At 39.3% G+C, this 17,470-nt stretch overlaps 2 protein-coding genes across 8 annotated transcripts in view; one reads left to right on the top strand and one right to left on the bottom strand.

Moving 5' to 3' along the window:
- Positions 1-5,260, top strand: part of bmpr1ba (bone morphogenetic protein receptor, type IBa) — a 71,941-nt gene extending 66,681 nt beyond the window's left edge. For 4 of the 5 annotated variants that reach the window (XM_067611433.1, XM_067611443.1, XM_067611407.1 and 1 more), the window contains 8 exons: positions 13-115; positions 1,068-1,164; positions 1,331-1,469; positions 1,564-1,756; positions 3,238-3,535; positions 3,739-3,914; positions 4,073-4,203; positions 4,286-5,260. In XM_067611433.1, the coding sequence (XP_067467534.1) occupies positions 13-115; positions 1,068-1,164; positions 1,331-1,469; positions 1,564-1,756; positions 3,238-3,535; positions 3,739-3,914; positions 4,073-4,203; positions 4,286-4,411 (1,263 nt within the window). In that variant the 3' untranslated portion in view covers positions 4,412-5,260. The remainder of the gene's footprint in view (positions 1-12; positions 116-1,067; positions 1,165-1,330; positions 1,470-1,563; positions 1,757-3,237; positions 3,536-3,738; positions 3,915-4,072; positions 4,204-4,285) is intronic. The other variant, XM_067611424.1, reaches the window with a different exon arrangement.
- Positions 5,261-6,200: 940 nt separating this feature from the next.
- Positions 6,201-17,470, bottom strand: part of unc5ca (unc-5 netrin receptor Ca) — a 211,469-nt gene continuing 200,199 nt past the window's right edge. For all 3 annotated transcript variants that reach the window (XM_067611380.1, XM_067611394.1, XM_067611387.1), the window contains 2 exons: positions 15,889-16,067; positions 6,201-10,788 (listed from right to left, as the gene is read on the bottom strand). In XM_067611380.1, coding sequence (XP_067467481.1) covers positions 10,626-10,788; positions 15,889-16,067 — 342 coding nt within the window. In that variant the 3' untranslated portion in view covers positions 6,201-10,625. The remainder of the gene's footprint in view (positions 10,789-15,888; positions 16,068-17,470) is intronic.

The raw sequence follows: 17,470 nt of genomic DNA, 5'->3' as shown, positions 1-17,470 counted from the left end.
TCTGTCTTGCAGGACACATGGAGCTCACGTCAAAGGAGATCACTGGAATGCTGTACAGACCAAGATTACTGTAACAGAAACCTGCATCCTACACTGCCACCACTCAAGCCACCTCGTAAGTTTCTTTATCTGCTCTCATCGCTCCATGTCTCTTTTTCGCCAGTGAAACACAAGAACAATTATAAAGAGCCACTTGTACACTAGTTGGCAGGTGACTGTGACAGTGTGGAAGTGACAGCGATACAGACGGGACCAAGAACTGTGACTGATGGTGTTAGAGCACACAGGAATCGGAGATAGAGAGATCATGACATTGTCACATAGTCAAAGACAGCTAAAGCTGAGGAGACAGTGGGAGTTACTGTCAAATTTCCCCACACTGAGCTCACCAAAGCTGCTGGGTGTCAAGAGGATAGTGAGGTCTCTGCTGTGTACAATATTATACTCTATGTGTGTGTGAGAGTCTTTTTGTGTATGTGAGACAGTAAGCCTAGATTCCCAGGGAAATCACAAGCCCCAGCAGATACCGAGGGCAGAGTCATCAATCTGAAACCCTATCATAGGGGATCAGGATGAGAATTCATCGACTCGACTGAGGGCTTCCTCTCTCTGTTGAGGGAAAGGACTGTGTGCCAGAAGAAAATGAAAAATTGATGAGTGAAATATGATTTGTACTTGATTTACTGTACACTGGTTCTTTCAAGTGACTTGTAAGGATGACTGATTACTTGGTTAATTTTCTCTTTCCTTTCCATGTATTTATTGTTTTTGATTTGGTTGTTTTTTTTTCTTCCTTGGTTTCAGCTTAAGTTTCTTAAGCAGAAAATGATTCCGTCTTGAGAATGTCCAGTTGATTCACATTATTGTGGATTATTGACTAAAAGAAGAGGTAGAAGACAAATGTGTTGTAGGATTTTGTTTTTCTTGCTTACAGACCATTCCTTCTTGTCTCTTCATATCCTCCTCTCTTCAATTCCATCTTTCTTTTGTTCTGTCACCACCCTTCCCTCCCCTTTTTTCCACACTTTTATTCATCTGTTCACCTCTTCATCCTCCTCCCTCTCCAGTCTATGTAGATGGAAAGATCCACCACATGGCCTTGTTGATCTCAGTCACAGTGTGCAGCATCATACTAACTGTTATTATTGTCCTCTGCTACTTCAGGTAATTAAATCTAACTGTTACACAATCACATATAAACCCAGAGTCACTCACACACCTCCAATTATAATACACATACTGTTCACTACGGTGCATATTTCTATTCCCATTTGTTTATGGTATTTTTCCTGTGTAAGAGGGTATGTTGAATAATTATGTGATTTTACAGATATAAGCGCCAGGTGTCTCGTCCTCGGTACAGTATTGGTCTTGAGCAGGATGAGACCTACATTCCCCCAGGAGAATCTCTGAAGGACTTGATAGAGCAGTCGCAAAGCTCTGGCTCAGGCTCAGGGCTCCCTCTATTGGTGAGATACCCAAAGTGCACACATAGGTCAGGATCTGAATAGTTCATCTAGAAAGACATCACTTAACCTTTGCCCACCTTTTGCTCTTCCTCAGGTGCAGAGAACGATAGCCAAGCAGATTCAGATGGTGAAGCAGATAGGCAAGGGGAGATACGGAGAGGTGTGGATGGGCAGGTGGAGGGGAGAAAAAGTGGCTGTGAAAGTTTTTTTCACCACTGAGGAGGCCAGTTGGTTCAGAGAGACTGAGATCTACCAGACTGTCCTGATGAGACATGAGAACATACTGGGTAAGACTTTTTTCTTTCTTTTGTCACGCTGCCTGTCTCTCACGTGTAACATTTTGCAAAGCTGCTCCCTCTGGGCCTGTTTTCATCTGTACGCACTTCTTTGCTGCTCTATTTGTCTGTTTCTCTTCATCTTTCCCCCTCTGTACTACATCGCTTTAAACAAAGTGTCCAACTGAGATTTGAAGTGACAGATGATAAAGAAGTCTTTCTAGTATTCATGGTAGAAGTGATCCTAAATTATAAATTATGACAAATGGTGTATTGATAGAAAATTGATGATGATGATAATTATACATAGATAATGATAGAGGGATTTTATGTCTTGGTTTTGTAGCAATAAAACAAAAAACATACTGACAATAAATCGTCCCTGCAAACAACACTTACTAAGAATACACCATTGTTGGAGTTGGACTTTGTCCATTCTTAACTATGCTGCACCACAAAGCAGCACCATACTACAGTGCCAAAACGGATCAATTATAGCCAAGAGAACATACACCACAACTAATTATAAACTAGACAACAACAGACTGCAAACCAAAGCTTGCATAATTAAATGCCACAAGATGCATAGTAATTAAGTAGTGGGGCAAGAGATCACTTGCCAGTAAATTACAAGACAGACTAAATACTTTAGTGCATATTGCTACGTTCTACAGTTGATAATACATGTTTCAATATGAATGGAACATTAAGATCTTAAATAATAATAATAATAATAATAACTTAACTTACTAATAACTTAATGTCATCAATTCCACTAAAAAGACAAACTCCAACATTAACTAACTGAGGTCTCATAAGCAGAGAAAACCGGCTGCTGAAAACATCAGATGCAGCACAGAAGACTACACTGTCAAATTTAAAGACTGATATTCAGTGCAGGCAATGCTAGAGCTTCTCAAAAGAGAGTGAAACGTTGAAGTTTAAAATGACTTAAAAATGTTTGTAAAAAGTTTACTGACATTGTTATATGTGTGCTGATGTACTGATTTTGCATATTGTTTAGTTGGTGGGTAACTTTTGTTTCCCAACATTATTTATTTAACAGTGGTACCATACAGTAAAACTAAAACTAAGTAAAACTGTCATCTCTTAAGCATGACATGCATTCTCAATTCTCATTCTCACATTAGGGGCTCCGTTGGTTTTTACTAATCTAGAACCTTTAGTTATTTATAAAAAGTTTTAAATATTTAACAGAATTTCAGAGACCTGTCTATTCACCACAAAGCAGAAACAAGAGCTGTCTGTTCTGCTCTGCTTCTATGATTAAGCTTAATTGATTTAGCTTCTCAGTGTTTTCAGTGAGGACAGAAGTTGTTTATATCTGCCTTAATTATCTGAGCTAAAGCTACAAGGGAACCCATTAGACCATTGGTTAGACTAGACTGCCTCCTCGACTCCACTGAAACCCACTGGTTATTAAATTCTTTCTCCCATCATCCTCCCCACCAACCCCCCCACTCCATCCATAGGTTTTATAGCTGCAGATATTAAAGGAACTGGCTCTTGGACCCAACTCTACCTAATCACCGACTACCATGAAAATGGCTCTCTGTATGACTACCTCAAATCAACGACTCTAGACAATAAAGCCATGCTGCGACTGGCCTACTCGTCTGTATCAGGACTTTGTCACCTCCACACTGAGATCTTTGGCACACAGGGCAAACCTGCTATTGCTCACAGGGATCTGAAGAGTAAGAACATACTGGTGAAACGAAATGGGACCTGCTGTATAGCTGACCTGGGACTGGCAGTCAAGTTCATCAGGTGAGTGTGCGCTGTTAGTGGAATTCAGCATACAAAGATATGCTTGCATTATTTGCTTAATATCCATCTTCCATTTTTTAAAACTTAAATATATAGTTTGCTCAATTTAAGCTCTTGTGGAGGGTTGGAAATGAATCAATGAATCAATGGGTTGAGCACTTGTCTCCAATTAATAATGATTACTTTGATCTCTGATTCTGTAGTGATACCAATGAAGTAGACATCCCTCCCAATACCAGAGTGGGTACGAAGCGCTACATGCCTCCAGAGGTTCTGGATGAGACTCTGAACAGGAGTCATTTTCAGTCATACATCATGGCAGACATGTACAGTTTTGGCCTCATCCTCTGGGAGATTGCTCGGCGTTGTGTGTCAGGAGGTATATAAACACACTTTGTATGTATTTATGGCAATTTTATACAGTTTTGAAAACTTTGAAAACATTTTTTTGGGATCTAATTTGACTAAATTTATCAACACCGTCATTGTCAAACAACACATGAACAGACTGATGTTCTCCTGAAATTATTTTCATAGGTATCCTTGAAGAGTACCAGTTGCCGTATCATGACTTGGTCCCTACAGACCCTTCATATGAAGACATGAGAGAGGTGGTCTGCATCAAGAGACTACGGCCATCCTTCCCTAATCGATGGACCAGCGATGAGGTGAAATATGCTACATATACACACATACATGCACAAACACACACAGTGGTGAACTGCCTAACATTATTGTGTGTCTCCACAGTGTTTGAGACAGATGGGAAAGCTGATGACAGAGTGCTGGGCTCACAACCCAGCCTCCCGCCTCACAGCTCTGCGGGTCAAAAAGACACTTGCCAAGATGTCAGAATCACAGGATATCAAGCTGTGAGCGGGCACTGCCAGGTGTGTGTTACACACATAGAAAGGGCACTAATAATCATGCTTGCTCTGGTCCAGGCTGACCAATACCTTTTTTCCTGGGGAAAGGAGGTGAGACAGGAAGCAAGAAGATCACATGGGGATTGCAGGATCACAAAGTCCAGAAACCCACAACTCTGCAACACAAGTCCCCATTGGAAAATTTATGACAGGACTAAGGTGTTTTACTAAATTAATAAAAAAAAAACAAGACAACAGGCCTTGTGAGGCCCTGTTCTGTCCATCAGAGAAGATGAGACAATTTCATTTCAGACTAGTGAGAGGACTCTAAAACCAGATATAGGTTCCTGTCCACATGCTCCAAAGGCCTTGGAGAAAGAGATTGAGTTTGACCTGGCATGGTAGCTCCTGAGTTACACAAACAAGCTACTGACCAGTGAGTGGAATACTATATCACTGCTTTCTGTGAAAGCTAACTTACCTGTAGATGAAGATCTGATTGATAGAGCGGAAGGGATGTGCTTAAAGGCAATCTGTAATTGCAGCATGACACCTCCTTTCAAAAACACTGTCACCCCACCACTGTCTTTATGTTTTAATTGGATTGAACACATTGTTGTCACTCTCAAATTGACTGCTTTTGGTTACAAGGACTGACACTATGTGAGAGGGGGAAAAAAGTGTATTTTGAGGCTTTAAAAGTTTTGTTTATGCTGGTAATGTTTGTAGACACTGAAGAGAAGATATACCTGTATTTTTGAGTTGTGATGGGTTATGAAAGTTGTAAAAGCGTATTTTCCATGTAAAACTCAAACTCTTTAAGACTATATGTGAAAAATAAAGTTTATGTCCAAATGAATTCTGGATTGAGGCTCTAAAGGCCTCTTTGTTTCCTTGCCTTCCAGTGGAACTTGTATTAAAAATAAAACCTGAGTGGGGAGAGGAGGTATTACATTAAGGGAGCGCGCTAAGCAGAATGGTGCCATCCGTAGGCGTGTCACAGCAATTACAGGAAGGGAAGTCTGCCAAGGCAATCAGAAACTGTTGTACACTAACTGTAGTGTTGCATCCTTCTTGATGATGTAGTTATCTATTATAACTGTGTGGAATTGTGCCTGTGTTAGTTTAGGGGTACCAGAAGACATTTGTCATGGGGTACTTCTATCAGAAAAACAAAGTACCCTCGGTACTTATGTATCGTCAGTCACTCTTTATGTGTGTTTTAGGCAGCTGTTGTTAGCTGCTGCACCCAAACTGGACCAGAAGTCTTCACTTTGAAACTGTCAAACAATGTTTTGAAAAACTGACTGTTCTTGGCAAACACCCCCAGCCATCCCCAAACGATCACACCACCAGAGTACTGTGGACATCACATGAGGTTGCCTCATCTTAATTAAAGTACATGTAGAATTGATTCACCGTAATAAATCAATTCTACATATAGCTGTTTGCAGCTGTCACACTGAAGTCAAATGGCAGCTGACTCATAAAAAAAAAAATCCATCATCTGGCTTCTATCAGGCAAATTTCTTCAGTAATTCAAACTATCACATTGTAGCAGTCAAGTATTAGGGAGCTTAAACGGCCTTATTGCCTCAGTGTGAAGTGGCTCTCCAGGTAAATCTGGACACCTTTCATCACCACGCTCAGCAGGCTATTAGGTCTTCCACTGGTCTGCCGTCACAGCAGTGCCAGTTGAGATTTCCCTCAACTGGAACTAATCGATTCATTTTCAGCTTGTAAAACTCTTGATAAACTTTCCTACAAAGGTCAGTGAGTTTCTTTTTTGGTCTCTGCCAACTCAAATAAAGGGCTGCTCTGTCACCGTTGGAGGTTTGGGTGTGTCAGATTTGTTGTGTTATAAATGCCCTTTCTTTCCTCTTGGGTGATGTGCGTTATTTAATCTGTACCTACTGTAGTTGTCTGTGAGAGAAGGTGGTGTTTTTATTCAGTAAAAGGTTGAACATTCCCCCAATAAAGTGTTTCACTCATCCACATGGCTGATGCACAGTTTGTGGTGGCTGAATGAGGTGCATACTAACAAGTCACTTGGCAGCACCTCTTACTGTTAAGGCATGCTCTCCATATTTTCTTTGTTAAAAAAAAAGTGGCATGCCTCATTACAACCCGCCGGTACTGCTGAGCACACAGCATGTTAAACAGTGACACCATAAGGATTTTCTTTTTCAATTTCCTCCCCTTGAGGCTACAACATCCAACACCATTCAGTCTGGAACCTGTAAATGTGAATTTCACAGAAAATAAAATCAAACACACCAAATGTATATATTCATGGTTTACAAATAACATTTCTGATCATTCCCCCTTACCTTATAGGCTGTATTCATAGTACAGCACACTAAGTGGAACAGTTGTGAAGAAATAAGCCACCAAAGGCACTACACATTTTCAGTGTTGCTTATAAATATAATTTAATTGTCTTAAAAATTCTTTCTTACACTTTGTACAGAAAACAATTAGAGGAGATAGAGAGGCGAGCATTCAGCAAGATTGAGCAAGATTCATGAAGCGTGCCAGAATTAGCTAAAATGGAGCAACACTACCCCGCCCTAATCAAATAAAATCACCCCTGATAGTAACATAAAAATGCACTTACAAGCACAGCTATAGTTATAGACTTCTATCATGATAACCAATGCCAAGTTTGCATAGTAGACACTGCTTTTACAAAAAAGGAAAGAAACTTAAATAAAAACTTGAAACATACAAACTAGTATCTAACTGTACTGCTCTTTTTTTATATTCTGAAATTTGCCAAATATAGCGGACAGTACACAACTGTACATACTGTGGATAGAAAATATTTTTACATACTTTGATATCTTGACATTACTTTCTTCATTTTCACATCGTGGAGGATCACCTTCTGGAGGCTTACATGTGCCCTCCTAATATGAAAACTCCCTTTTTCAGTCTACTCCTTTAACAAACAGTCTATCCTGCTGGTGAACTGTGGACTTGTGGCAAGGATCACATTTTGAGTGAAGTTACACTGTACCTGGTAACTGACATTTCTCAAGAGATTGTTTCCTTGCACACGTTTCATCAGTTCAATGTTTGATCTTGTATGCCTTTGAATAAGTCAGGGATGTTGATGATCACATTGTATGAAAGAGACATTGTCGTGACTTTTGGGTTCATGTTTTGTTCTGAAACAAACTGAATTAATGACTTGATGTTTTAGGCTTTTATCCTCATAAATTTAACACAACTCTTTCCTTCGATTTCCCCACTTCTGACACCAGACGTTGCATCTAAAAAACATACAAAACATCCACTCTGTCATTTAACAATACACCTTATGTAATTTAGTCAATAAGGCTGTCCTATATGAAAATGTACATATTTGAGGCCTCCATGTCTACCACGTCTGGTTTTACACTGATACAAGAGGTCTGACTTTTAACTCCCACACATCTGATCGACTGAACAAAGAAAGAAAAATCAGTGGGAACATCAATGCCTCAAGGTTTCCTCCTGTATAGACAGCCACAAGATGGAATCTGTCATGACCAGGTAAAGATCTGACCTTTTGTACCAGTGTTAACTCAGCCTTTACCTACTTTATAATATCCTCCTCAGTATCTCCTCTTACATACCTGATGTTCAGTTTCATATGGCATCTCTCCATAGGTCAGAGCAGAAATATCTCAACTCCAGTTTTGGAATATTGTACATATATTTCCTTTGAACTGAATTTTCATGTTGTCCTTTGCATTGTGAATAGAGTTAACATCCTCAAAGACATCTGACAACTATTCAAAAGACAACAAAAATAAGGCTTTTCTTTCCCCAAAAGCTTTTTTTTTTGAATTATGCCTTTTCATCAGACACTGTTGACCCCAGTCAGTACATACATCTGAATTGTATGCCTTGAACAGATAGCCTTGATTGGCAATGTTTTTCTGCAAGAAACAAATATATTACACTTCATTTTACATGGGCCCCGTTACTTGGTATCTTGATTTTCAGCTCTAAATTGCAACTTTGTCAACAAATACACCATGAGTTGGAATGTTAGTTGCGGAGAGAACATAGTTTCAGATAAAGGGCAACTAACTGATATGTTACAGATCCCCTCCCCCTACAGTTCACACCTATAAAAACAGTACAATGGCAAAAAAAAAAAAAAAAAAAAAAGTTAATGTAAATAACACAATAATGATCACTGAACAAAAATATTATGATAATACAAGGTCATTAGGACAAACATGATAATCATGTATTTACACATTTCAGACGATCAAAAATGTAAATGCTGTTATTCTTCAAAGGCCACAGGATGGTGCTAGTGACCCGCAAAGTCATGGTGGTGATCACATATGAAATCACATGTGGCCTGATGGCAGTAAACTGACATCCTGGGATGATGGGACACCAAAAATATGACAGAAATATATATATGTAGTCTATATATATATATTCTAGAAACTTAAAATATGATAAAAATCAGTATATATTGGGTACATTTAGCGGTAATGAATGACATCAGCTGTATTTAATTCACTATCACGTTACACTATGGTACTTTGTATATTACTGTATTTAAAAACTCTTGTGGTTTCATTACTAGTTTATCCCTTTTTGCCTTTTTTCTCTGAGTTGAACCCTGTCTAGAAACAAGCCCCAGCAATCTATCAGAGAGAATCCTGGATTTGAGTTTTTGTGGTTAACCGAAATGTGGTAGCCATGGCTGGAATTCCCCACACTGCATCTACAGAAGTCTACATCTGTACTGCAGCTTTGTCCAAACAATGCCTCTTTAGGGAGGAACAGAGCAGCAGCAGTACTGCAGAGAATATGTTAACACGACTTCAGTAAAGAGATGCATTTATAGCTTTAAGATCATCTTGCTTTAATGCTTTACACTGGCTTGTGGTGAAACTCCCAATAAGTGCAGAATCTTTCTTGCTGTTTGCTTTTTTTCAATTGCAAAACCAACTTATTATAAAATATACTGTGCATGAGAATGAATAGCTGACAGTCTGCATATTTTCCTTGTTTATCTGTTTGTCATGAGTGCAATTTTAAACATACCTCAAAACAGACACTTTCACAAGTCTGTCACTGCCGTACACTGCTGAAAACAGTCAAAATATAATCTTACAGCAAAATATAAAATCAGCTTTTACCTGTTTCCATCAAGAGTGTTATCATCTTTGGACTGGCATTTTTAGGGAAAGTAGAAGCAAAAGTCATGGTGTGTAGACAGCAAGTCCAATTGCCTTTGACTTAGTACCTCTAGATATCCTAAAATTTTAATTGAAGGAAATCTAAATCTAGCCAAAGTGGGAAACTTTTGGGCTTGTTTCTGGTCAGGATCTTTGATTGACAGTCACTGTGTAGCAAATTCTGTTAGCAGGAAATGATCCACACATATGGACAGCAGAATACATAGAGCGTTCCCTAGGAAACGATATAAAGACAACAAACTGTACTGGCAAACATGTACAGCCAAGGCTCACAAGAGAAGAGTGGGATCATTTCCTTATCTCCCATCTCTCATTATCTCTTTTCCATCTTGCTCTTACAGATGATCACCTGCCGGTTCCTCCATTGTTTTATCTCATCCCTCCCTTTCATAATCAGTTTAGCTACTGTCTGTGTTTACTCTCGTCTTCCTGAAGAGTCTTGTCTCTCACTCACACTCATTTTTTCCTCAATCTACCTTCTCCCACTCTTCTGTAATCTGTTTAGGTTCTTTCTCTTTATGACTCTGTTCCATTCCTATAGAGGTTTTCAAGGTCAGTGCCTCTGTTGCTCCCTTTTTCTCGTCTCTGCTTCCCTTTGTTCAGTATAAAGTAACAGCGAGAGAACAACTGGTGTTACACTAGACAAGGTCTTTTTTTTTAGGCGTGTGTATGTTTTGTTTTTTTTTTATTCCTGATAGACTCTGTTTGTGTGGTAGGTAAAGTTATCTCTCCTTCAGTCACAAACGACACTGCAACATCGCGGAAATACACGCACACACAAAGATACACACACAGTTTCAGCACTGTCTTTCCAATTGCCGTCCTCTTGATCTGTCTGTTACCATGTTGGCATGATTACTATGGTTTTTAACCAATGCTCAATCACCATGGTGACAACTTTTCTTTTGCTCACATCAGATTTGTTCATTGCCCTTGCTGCATGTGTCAACCATAGAGAATTCATGTGTAATCGTCTTCGGAATTCATTGTCACGGTAACCATGTTGCTTCGTCAGTGTTCCGTTGTCATGGAGGAGAAGTTACTGTCATGACGACCCATCTCTTCCAGCACAGCGGCCAGTTCATTTAGGTCTCCATCAGGGAAGTGCTGGGCCTCCCAGAGATCCAGGATCACCCCTGTCGGACTGGACTTGGTGGCAAAGTAGTTCAGGTATCTGCGAAAAACAAGGAGTAGATGAGGGACGAAGATATGGTAAATGTTGTGAAATGATAACCAGTTATGTAATTGTAATCATTTTTCTTGACAGCCTATTTGGAAAGTTAAAATAGAATCAAGTGGTTGCATTATCACCTTGAAAATAACATAGTTTTTCATTTTAAAGTCAAAGAAGAATGAGGAAACTGTTGCTGTATAGTGCACATTCCAGTGTGTTTGTAACAAGAGTAAAGAGTCCACAGACACACAAGTGGCTCTGTGAGGCTGTGCTTAGGTACAGCAGTGCTTTGAGCTAAATGTTAACATGAGTGTGCTAACAAACAGGACTGCACAACAGTCACTTTGAGTTCCAAGTTTAGTTCCTGAGATTAGTTCCTCTGGTTCCAAAGTACCTGGAACTTTAAGTCAGAAAGGGGCTATAGTCACAGCAACAATGCTATCATGCTGATGTTTAACAGGTATACGATGTTCACCACCTTAGTCAAGTGTGTTAGCATAATGGCATATGCCAGTTAGCACCAAACACAAAGTACAATAGAGGCTAATGGTAATTTCATTTGTTTTGAAGATATTTATTCATAAAACTTTTTTAAAAGTTTTTTTTTTTTTTTTTTTTTTTCTAGACTGGCTGCTTCATGAGTAGTCTGACTTACACCTCAAAATGTTGTTGAAATGTATCGACAGGGCCTGATATCTGTAAAGGCCCTTTTTCATCCTTTTAATTTCTTGCTTTTCTGCTAGATGGCACCCCGCCAATCTTCTGCCTACTAGTATACAGACTCCATAAGCCCAATATTGATTTTATCAGTGAATTCCCTGATCTCCTCTTCCACATTGCTCTGAAATACAACAATATTCTCATTCTCGGAGATTTCAACATCCATATTTGCTGTCCCTCCAAAGCCAGGACCTGTGATTTTATAAACTTACTTGAATCCTTTGGTCTCCAACAATGTATAAATGATCCAACCCATGTTAAAGGCCATACTCTAGATTTAGTTCTCTCCTCAGGTCTCTCTACCTGTGATAGAAGATTTTCAATTATCTGGTCACAGGGCAATCATTTTTGATCTTGATTTGCCACACACTTCTCCTGTCTGCCCTCCTCTTCTCTGCTCCTGCATAAATTCTTCCACTGCCGCTAGGTTTGCAGAAATCTATAGAGAGGCACCTATCACTACCAATATCAAGGCTTCACCATCTCATGTGAGCACAGAGAAACATGTCTCACTACTCAACAGTACTGTTTTGGCCACCCTTGACTCTGTGGCACTGGTCAAAGCTAAAAAATGTAAGCCTTTGGCCTCACTGTGGCATAATAACATTTATACTAGAGAAATGCAGCACCTTCCACAGAGCAGAGGTGGAAGGGGGATAAATTGCATATCTCATTTTAAAGTCTGAAGCATCTCTTGCATAAATACCAGCTGGCTCAATACTTTTCTAATCTTATTGACAAAAACTGTCACAATCCCAGGGTACTTTTTAGTGTGTTAAACTCTGTCACCTCCTCCACTCCCACCTCCTACTTGGAAGCATCTGTCTCCGAATGTGAGGATTTCCTAAACTTCTTTAGAGACAAAGTACATGAAATCAGAGCTAGTATTATTCCAAATGTAAATATCTATTCCATCTCCTCTGAGAACACTGCAGTTATACATTCACTTAATTCCATCACTTTACCAGAACTTTGTCATATTATTTCTTCTATGAAGACCTTCACCCATTCTCTAGACATTATTCCATCTAAACTCTTCAAAGACGTTACTGGCACCATTGGCTCCAGCATTCTATCAGTTATCAATAGCTCCCTGGAAACCAGTCGCGTTCCCCATTCTTTCAAAATGCAGCGGTCCAGCCACTTTTTTAAGAAAACACAATCTAGATCCTTCAGTCCTCAATAATTACAGACCAATCTCCAAACTTCCTTTCCCTTCTACTATCCTTGAAGAGGTAGTTTTTAACCAACTGTTGTCCCAACTGGCTCAAAACTGCAGTTTTGAAAAATTCCAATCTGTTTTCAAAGCTCTTCACAGTACGGAATCTGCATTACTGAGAATAACTAATGACCTCCTTCTAGCTGCTGATTCAGGTAACTGTTCCGTCCTCTTGCTCCTAGATCTAACTGCAGCCTTTGACACAGTAGATCATTCTTTTCCTTTCACAAGTTAACCCAATGGGCAGGGGTCTCTGGTTCTGCCTTAAACTGGTTTTCTTCATATTTGTCCAACAGATCTTTCAGTGTCTATATTAGCAACTCATCTTCTTCCTCAGCCCCTATCTCCTGTGGTGTCCCCCAAGGTTCCAAATTTGGTCCAATTCTCTTCTCCATCTATTTGCTCCCGCTAGGCCACATCAAAAACACAACATTTCTTTTCACTTATGCGGATGATACACAGATCTACCTTCCCCTTGAGCCTAATAACTACAACAGACTAACTGACCTCAATAACTGTCTTTAAGACATCAAATCAAGGATGGCTGCAAACTTTCATCAGCTCAATAAGAATAAATCTAAAGTTATTTTATTTGCACCACAGCTTTTGGCCAACATTATTTCTCCTCATCTTGGCCCATTGGCCTCACATAAAAAGATCTTGGAGTAGTATTCAATTCAGAATTTATGTTTGACAAATCAATCTGGTAGTAAAATTAAGCGTCATGCAGCTCAGCAACATCTACAAACTCAGATCAATTCTCTGTACTTCTGACCTCGAGAAAGGTATCCATGCTTTCATATCCTCCCACCTTGATTATTGCAATATTTTGGTATCATTCAGTCTTGTTTATCTCATCTCCAACTAGATCAGAATGTAGCAGAAATATTTTTGACAAAGTCAAAGAAGAGGGAGCATATTAGTCCCATTGTTGCCTCTCTACACTGGCTGCCAGTTAGCTACTGAATCGATCTTAAAATCCTGATGTCTGTCTACAAGGTGTTAAATGGTTTCGCCCCTTCTTACATTGTCCCTATATCACTCTGTCAGAGAACTGAGATCGTCTGACCAAACACTTCTGTCTGTCCTAAGATCCAGGATTAAGTGTTATGGGGGACAGGACTTTCTCTATTACTGCCCCAAAACTATGGAATTCCATCCTATATTCCCCCACTATTGAGATTTTACAGTCATCTTAAAATGCACTTTTACTCATTAGCCTTTAACTGTGCCTAACTTAACCAGCTCAGGTATTTCTCCTGAAGTCTCTGTAGGTCTGTGTTTTCTATGGACTCTGTGTGACCGTCTTCCTTTACTACCATTATTATTATCATTATCACTCTCATTTTTCTTCTTTTCTATTGTGTTTGTTTCCTTTTGGTTTTGTTTTCCTGTGTGTGTGCTGTAAAGCCCTTTGGATCAACTGTGTTGTGTGCGAAGTGCTATATAAATAAAGTTGAGCTGAGTTGAATATACCAAGACTGATAACCACGTATAAACCCTGGATTAAATCCTCAACAACTCATCATATAAAATGTAATGGGTGAAGCAGTCTAGAAATGTTGCCATTGTGAAGGGTTGGAAACATTTTTTTTTTTAAAAAAGGAAGACATTTTGAAACTGCAAAAAAATGTGCCAACAAGTCCACAGGGAGAATAGTTTTTATAGCAATGGTAAATACTAAAGCTGTTGAGAGTCAAGTACACAATGGTTGCTGAGGACAAGTCTGATGCTGAGCCATCTGTGACAAAGATCTCAATGCTGCTTTAATGTGGAAAAGCCATCAGATTTGAGTCCCATGGGGATAAAAATGAGACATTCTGTTCCCCTGTAAATCCTGTGATTGTACTGTTGGCACACTCTGGTACTGCAAACACAAGCACAGACATGTACATCACTTGTCTGCTCCTTTCTGTCACATTCTCCTCCTGCAGTTTCTCTTTTATTTTTCTTATTTTCTTTTACTGAAAACATTTAACAAAACTATTTTCATGACTTTCTTCCTTACTTTGTTTCTTCCTTTTTCACTTTCTGTCTCAGACTGTTGTTCAGAGAACTCAATAGCTGAGAGCCACCTTTATGTGTGTGTGTGTGTGTGTGTGTGTGTGTGTGTGTGTGTGTGTGTGTGTGTGTGTGTGTGTGTGTGTGTTGTGGGTGACTTTCCACCAATGCCATTTACAATTTGTCTCAGTACAATAGACCAAAAAGTTCACAATTATATGTGTTTGTATCTGTGTGAAAGTGGGTACAGCTCAGGTTTCACTGCTTGTGTATATATGAATACAAAAGTTGAGGAGAGAGGGCTATGATGGCAAAGCCTGAGTCATATTTTGAAGTAAGAACAGACATGATGACGCGGCAGTTACATGAGCAGAGAGGATAAAAGATGGTATTTCCTTGTTAGAACGTTTTATTATTCTAATTTTGAAGAGTAGCTTTTAGTGGAAATGTGGAAGTAAACAACAATTTGGCTACAGTGCCTGTCCATTTTCACCCACTGATCAGGAATATTTGGTGCCCAAATTAACAGACTACATCATGAGCTGGCTGCCTGTTGGGACAACGAGGTGCACTTGTGCCCAATTATCCTCTCAATATCTGCCTCTGTTTCGGTAGCTGCTGGTAAATGAACCTCCAGACTGAATCATTGAGACACACATCTGGGGATAGAGATACTAAGGATGTTACCTGTGAGTCAGACGCAAACAGAAAATTGAATTGTTACAATTTAGGTGCATGGGAGTCCAGCTATATCATATTTTACTCAAAATCTACAGGGATGCAGATTCTTAATACTGAAATGTGTTCATGGAATTCCTTTACAGAAAAAAATATTAAAAAAAAGGTACAATTAACTGATTTTTCACATTATTAGTAGTGAACATGATTATGCATCTTCTATAATCCCATCAGAGTAATGTGTTTCTTTGTATGTGTTATTGTATTTTTCTTTTGTAAGAAGAAGATTAAGACACCATCTTAATGTGCCAGGACTCATCACATTTGAATTCACAGAAATCTTCTTCTGAAGTGGTGAGACAGGCAAACTGGATGAGCCACAATCCTATTTGAGAAGAGTGTTTTGTGACTAAATTATGCTCTAAATCAAATGACTAAGAGAAGCACTCTCAAATAAATGACAAAAATGATGTGTGTGTCACCTGTCAAGGTTGAGTTTGTGGGCCAGCATCCTCCAGTCGTTGCCTCTGGTCTGTGGTGCATCCAAACTGCCGCACAGCTTCTGTCTGATGGATAAAGGAATGCGAAAGGCATTGGGCCCCACTAAGGTCGTGATATTACTGGCAGGGTCCATCAGGGATGTGTCTATGCACTGGACCTCCTGGAAAGACAGAAAGAAATACGTCATCTTTCTGCAAAAGTTGAATTCATGGAGACATTAGGTCTCTGTTCTGTAAATCAAACTAAGCATACTGTAACTTCTGCAGTTAACACAGAAGACAAGAGGGATGGACTTGGACTATATGCTGAAATCTCTTAATAGATATTTTACCTTTAAGAAAGAATCATAATGTGCATCTATGTGGTGACACCATGAAGTTGAATCAATCCTATTTCTACTCAAATACGACTCTGCCTTGGCCCTTCTGGCAAAGATTCTGCACATCTCTCTATGCTGCTTGCCTTTGGTGTGACCAGTTACAGAGTTTCCCAATTAATACAAGTGAGAAACAAACACAAAAATCTGCTTCCAAGCACTCTCTCTCCTCTCACTGCCGATCTCTGTCACTTTCTCTTTCTAAACCTTCATCCCATTAATCTGCCACTCCTGGGCTGCTAGGAGGCAGCGGTCTAATGAATGTGGCTTGGCAGAGAGAAACAACAACTGCCACTGTTGATGTGAATGATTACTATTTACTGCATCTACTTAGCCCCAATTTACAGCAGAAAGCTCTCTGCTGCTGGAGATTGAATGATTGATGCAAAGGAACATCTCCATTTCTTTGTTGACATAATAAATGCTTTAAACCTGCTTTACTTTCCATTGTTCAACATGTAGGACACTGCTGGCTGATTGAAGGTCTACAGCTTTTTATTTAATGCATGCACAAAGAGACTCACTGAATATTGCTTTAGCTATTCAGCTCTAATTACCCTACTTGCCAAACATCCCATGTGATCACAGTAATTATTTTGCAAGACTAGGTATGGACTATTTAAAATGTATTACAACTTGACAAAATACTTAATAATGCTGTGACAAAAGTGTCATTTCCACTGCGCCCCTGTTGCACAGCTACTGCTTTGCCCCTAAATAAGTTTAGGGAAGGCAAAGCGGAGGATTTTTGTTTGGATGAAGGCAGAGGGCATGATGAAGTGAGTAGAGATGCACATTAGATTACATTTCTATTATGCTTTCTTTCACTGTGTGATTTTGCACCTCTGACAACTTAATAACTGCATTAGCAAAAAGACAATCATCAAGTTAAATCATCACAACTTTAACTGGATGTACACTTTACGGGCAAGTTATCAATAAGAATTGATAGGCGAGTCATTGTATTTGTTCACAAATTACTCCAACCCCCTTTAGACTTGGGGAGAAAACATTATATAATATGTACCTACTAACCACAAACATGGCTATATTGCAATTTAGTGGTCTGAACTAAATACGCCTAATTGCATATACATGGGAACAGCAATATCGTTGAATTAAAAATTAACCAGGACAATATATCAGCTGATTTAAGGTATTGGAGTATATGTGAACTGATCCATTAC

Source organism: Thunnus thynnus, chromosome 2 (genome assembly GCF_963924715.1).
Source record: "Thunnus thynnus chromosome 2, fThuThy2.1, whole genome shotgun sequence".
Classification (NCBI taxonomy): Eukaryota; Metazoa; Chordata; class Actinopteri; order Scombriformes; family Scombridae; genus Thunnus; species Thunnus thynnus.
The sequence above is the reverse complement of the archived record's forward strand: the minus strand, read 5'-3'. Positions and strand labels throughout refer to the sequence as shown.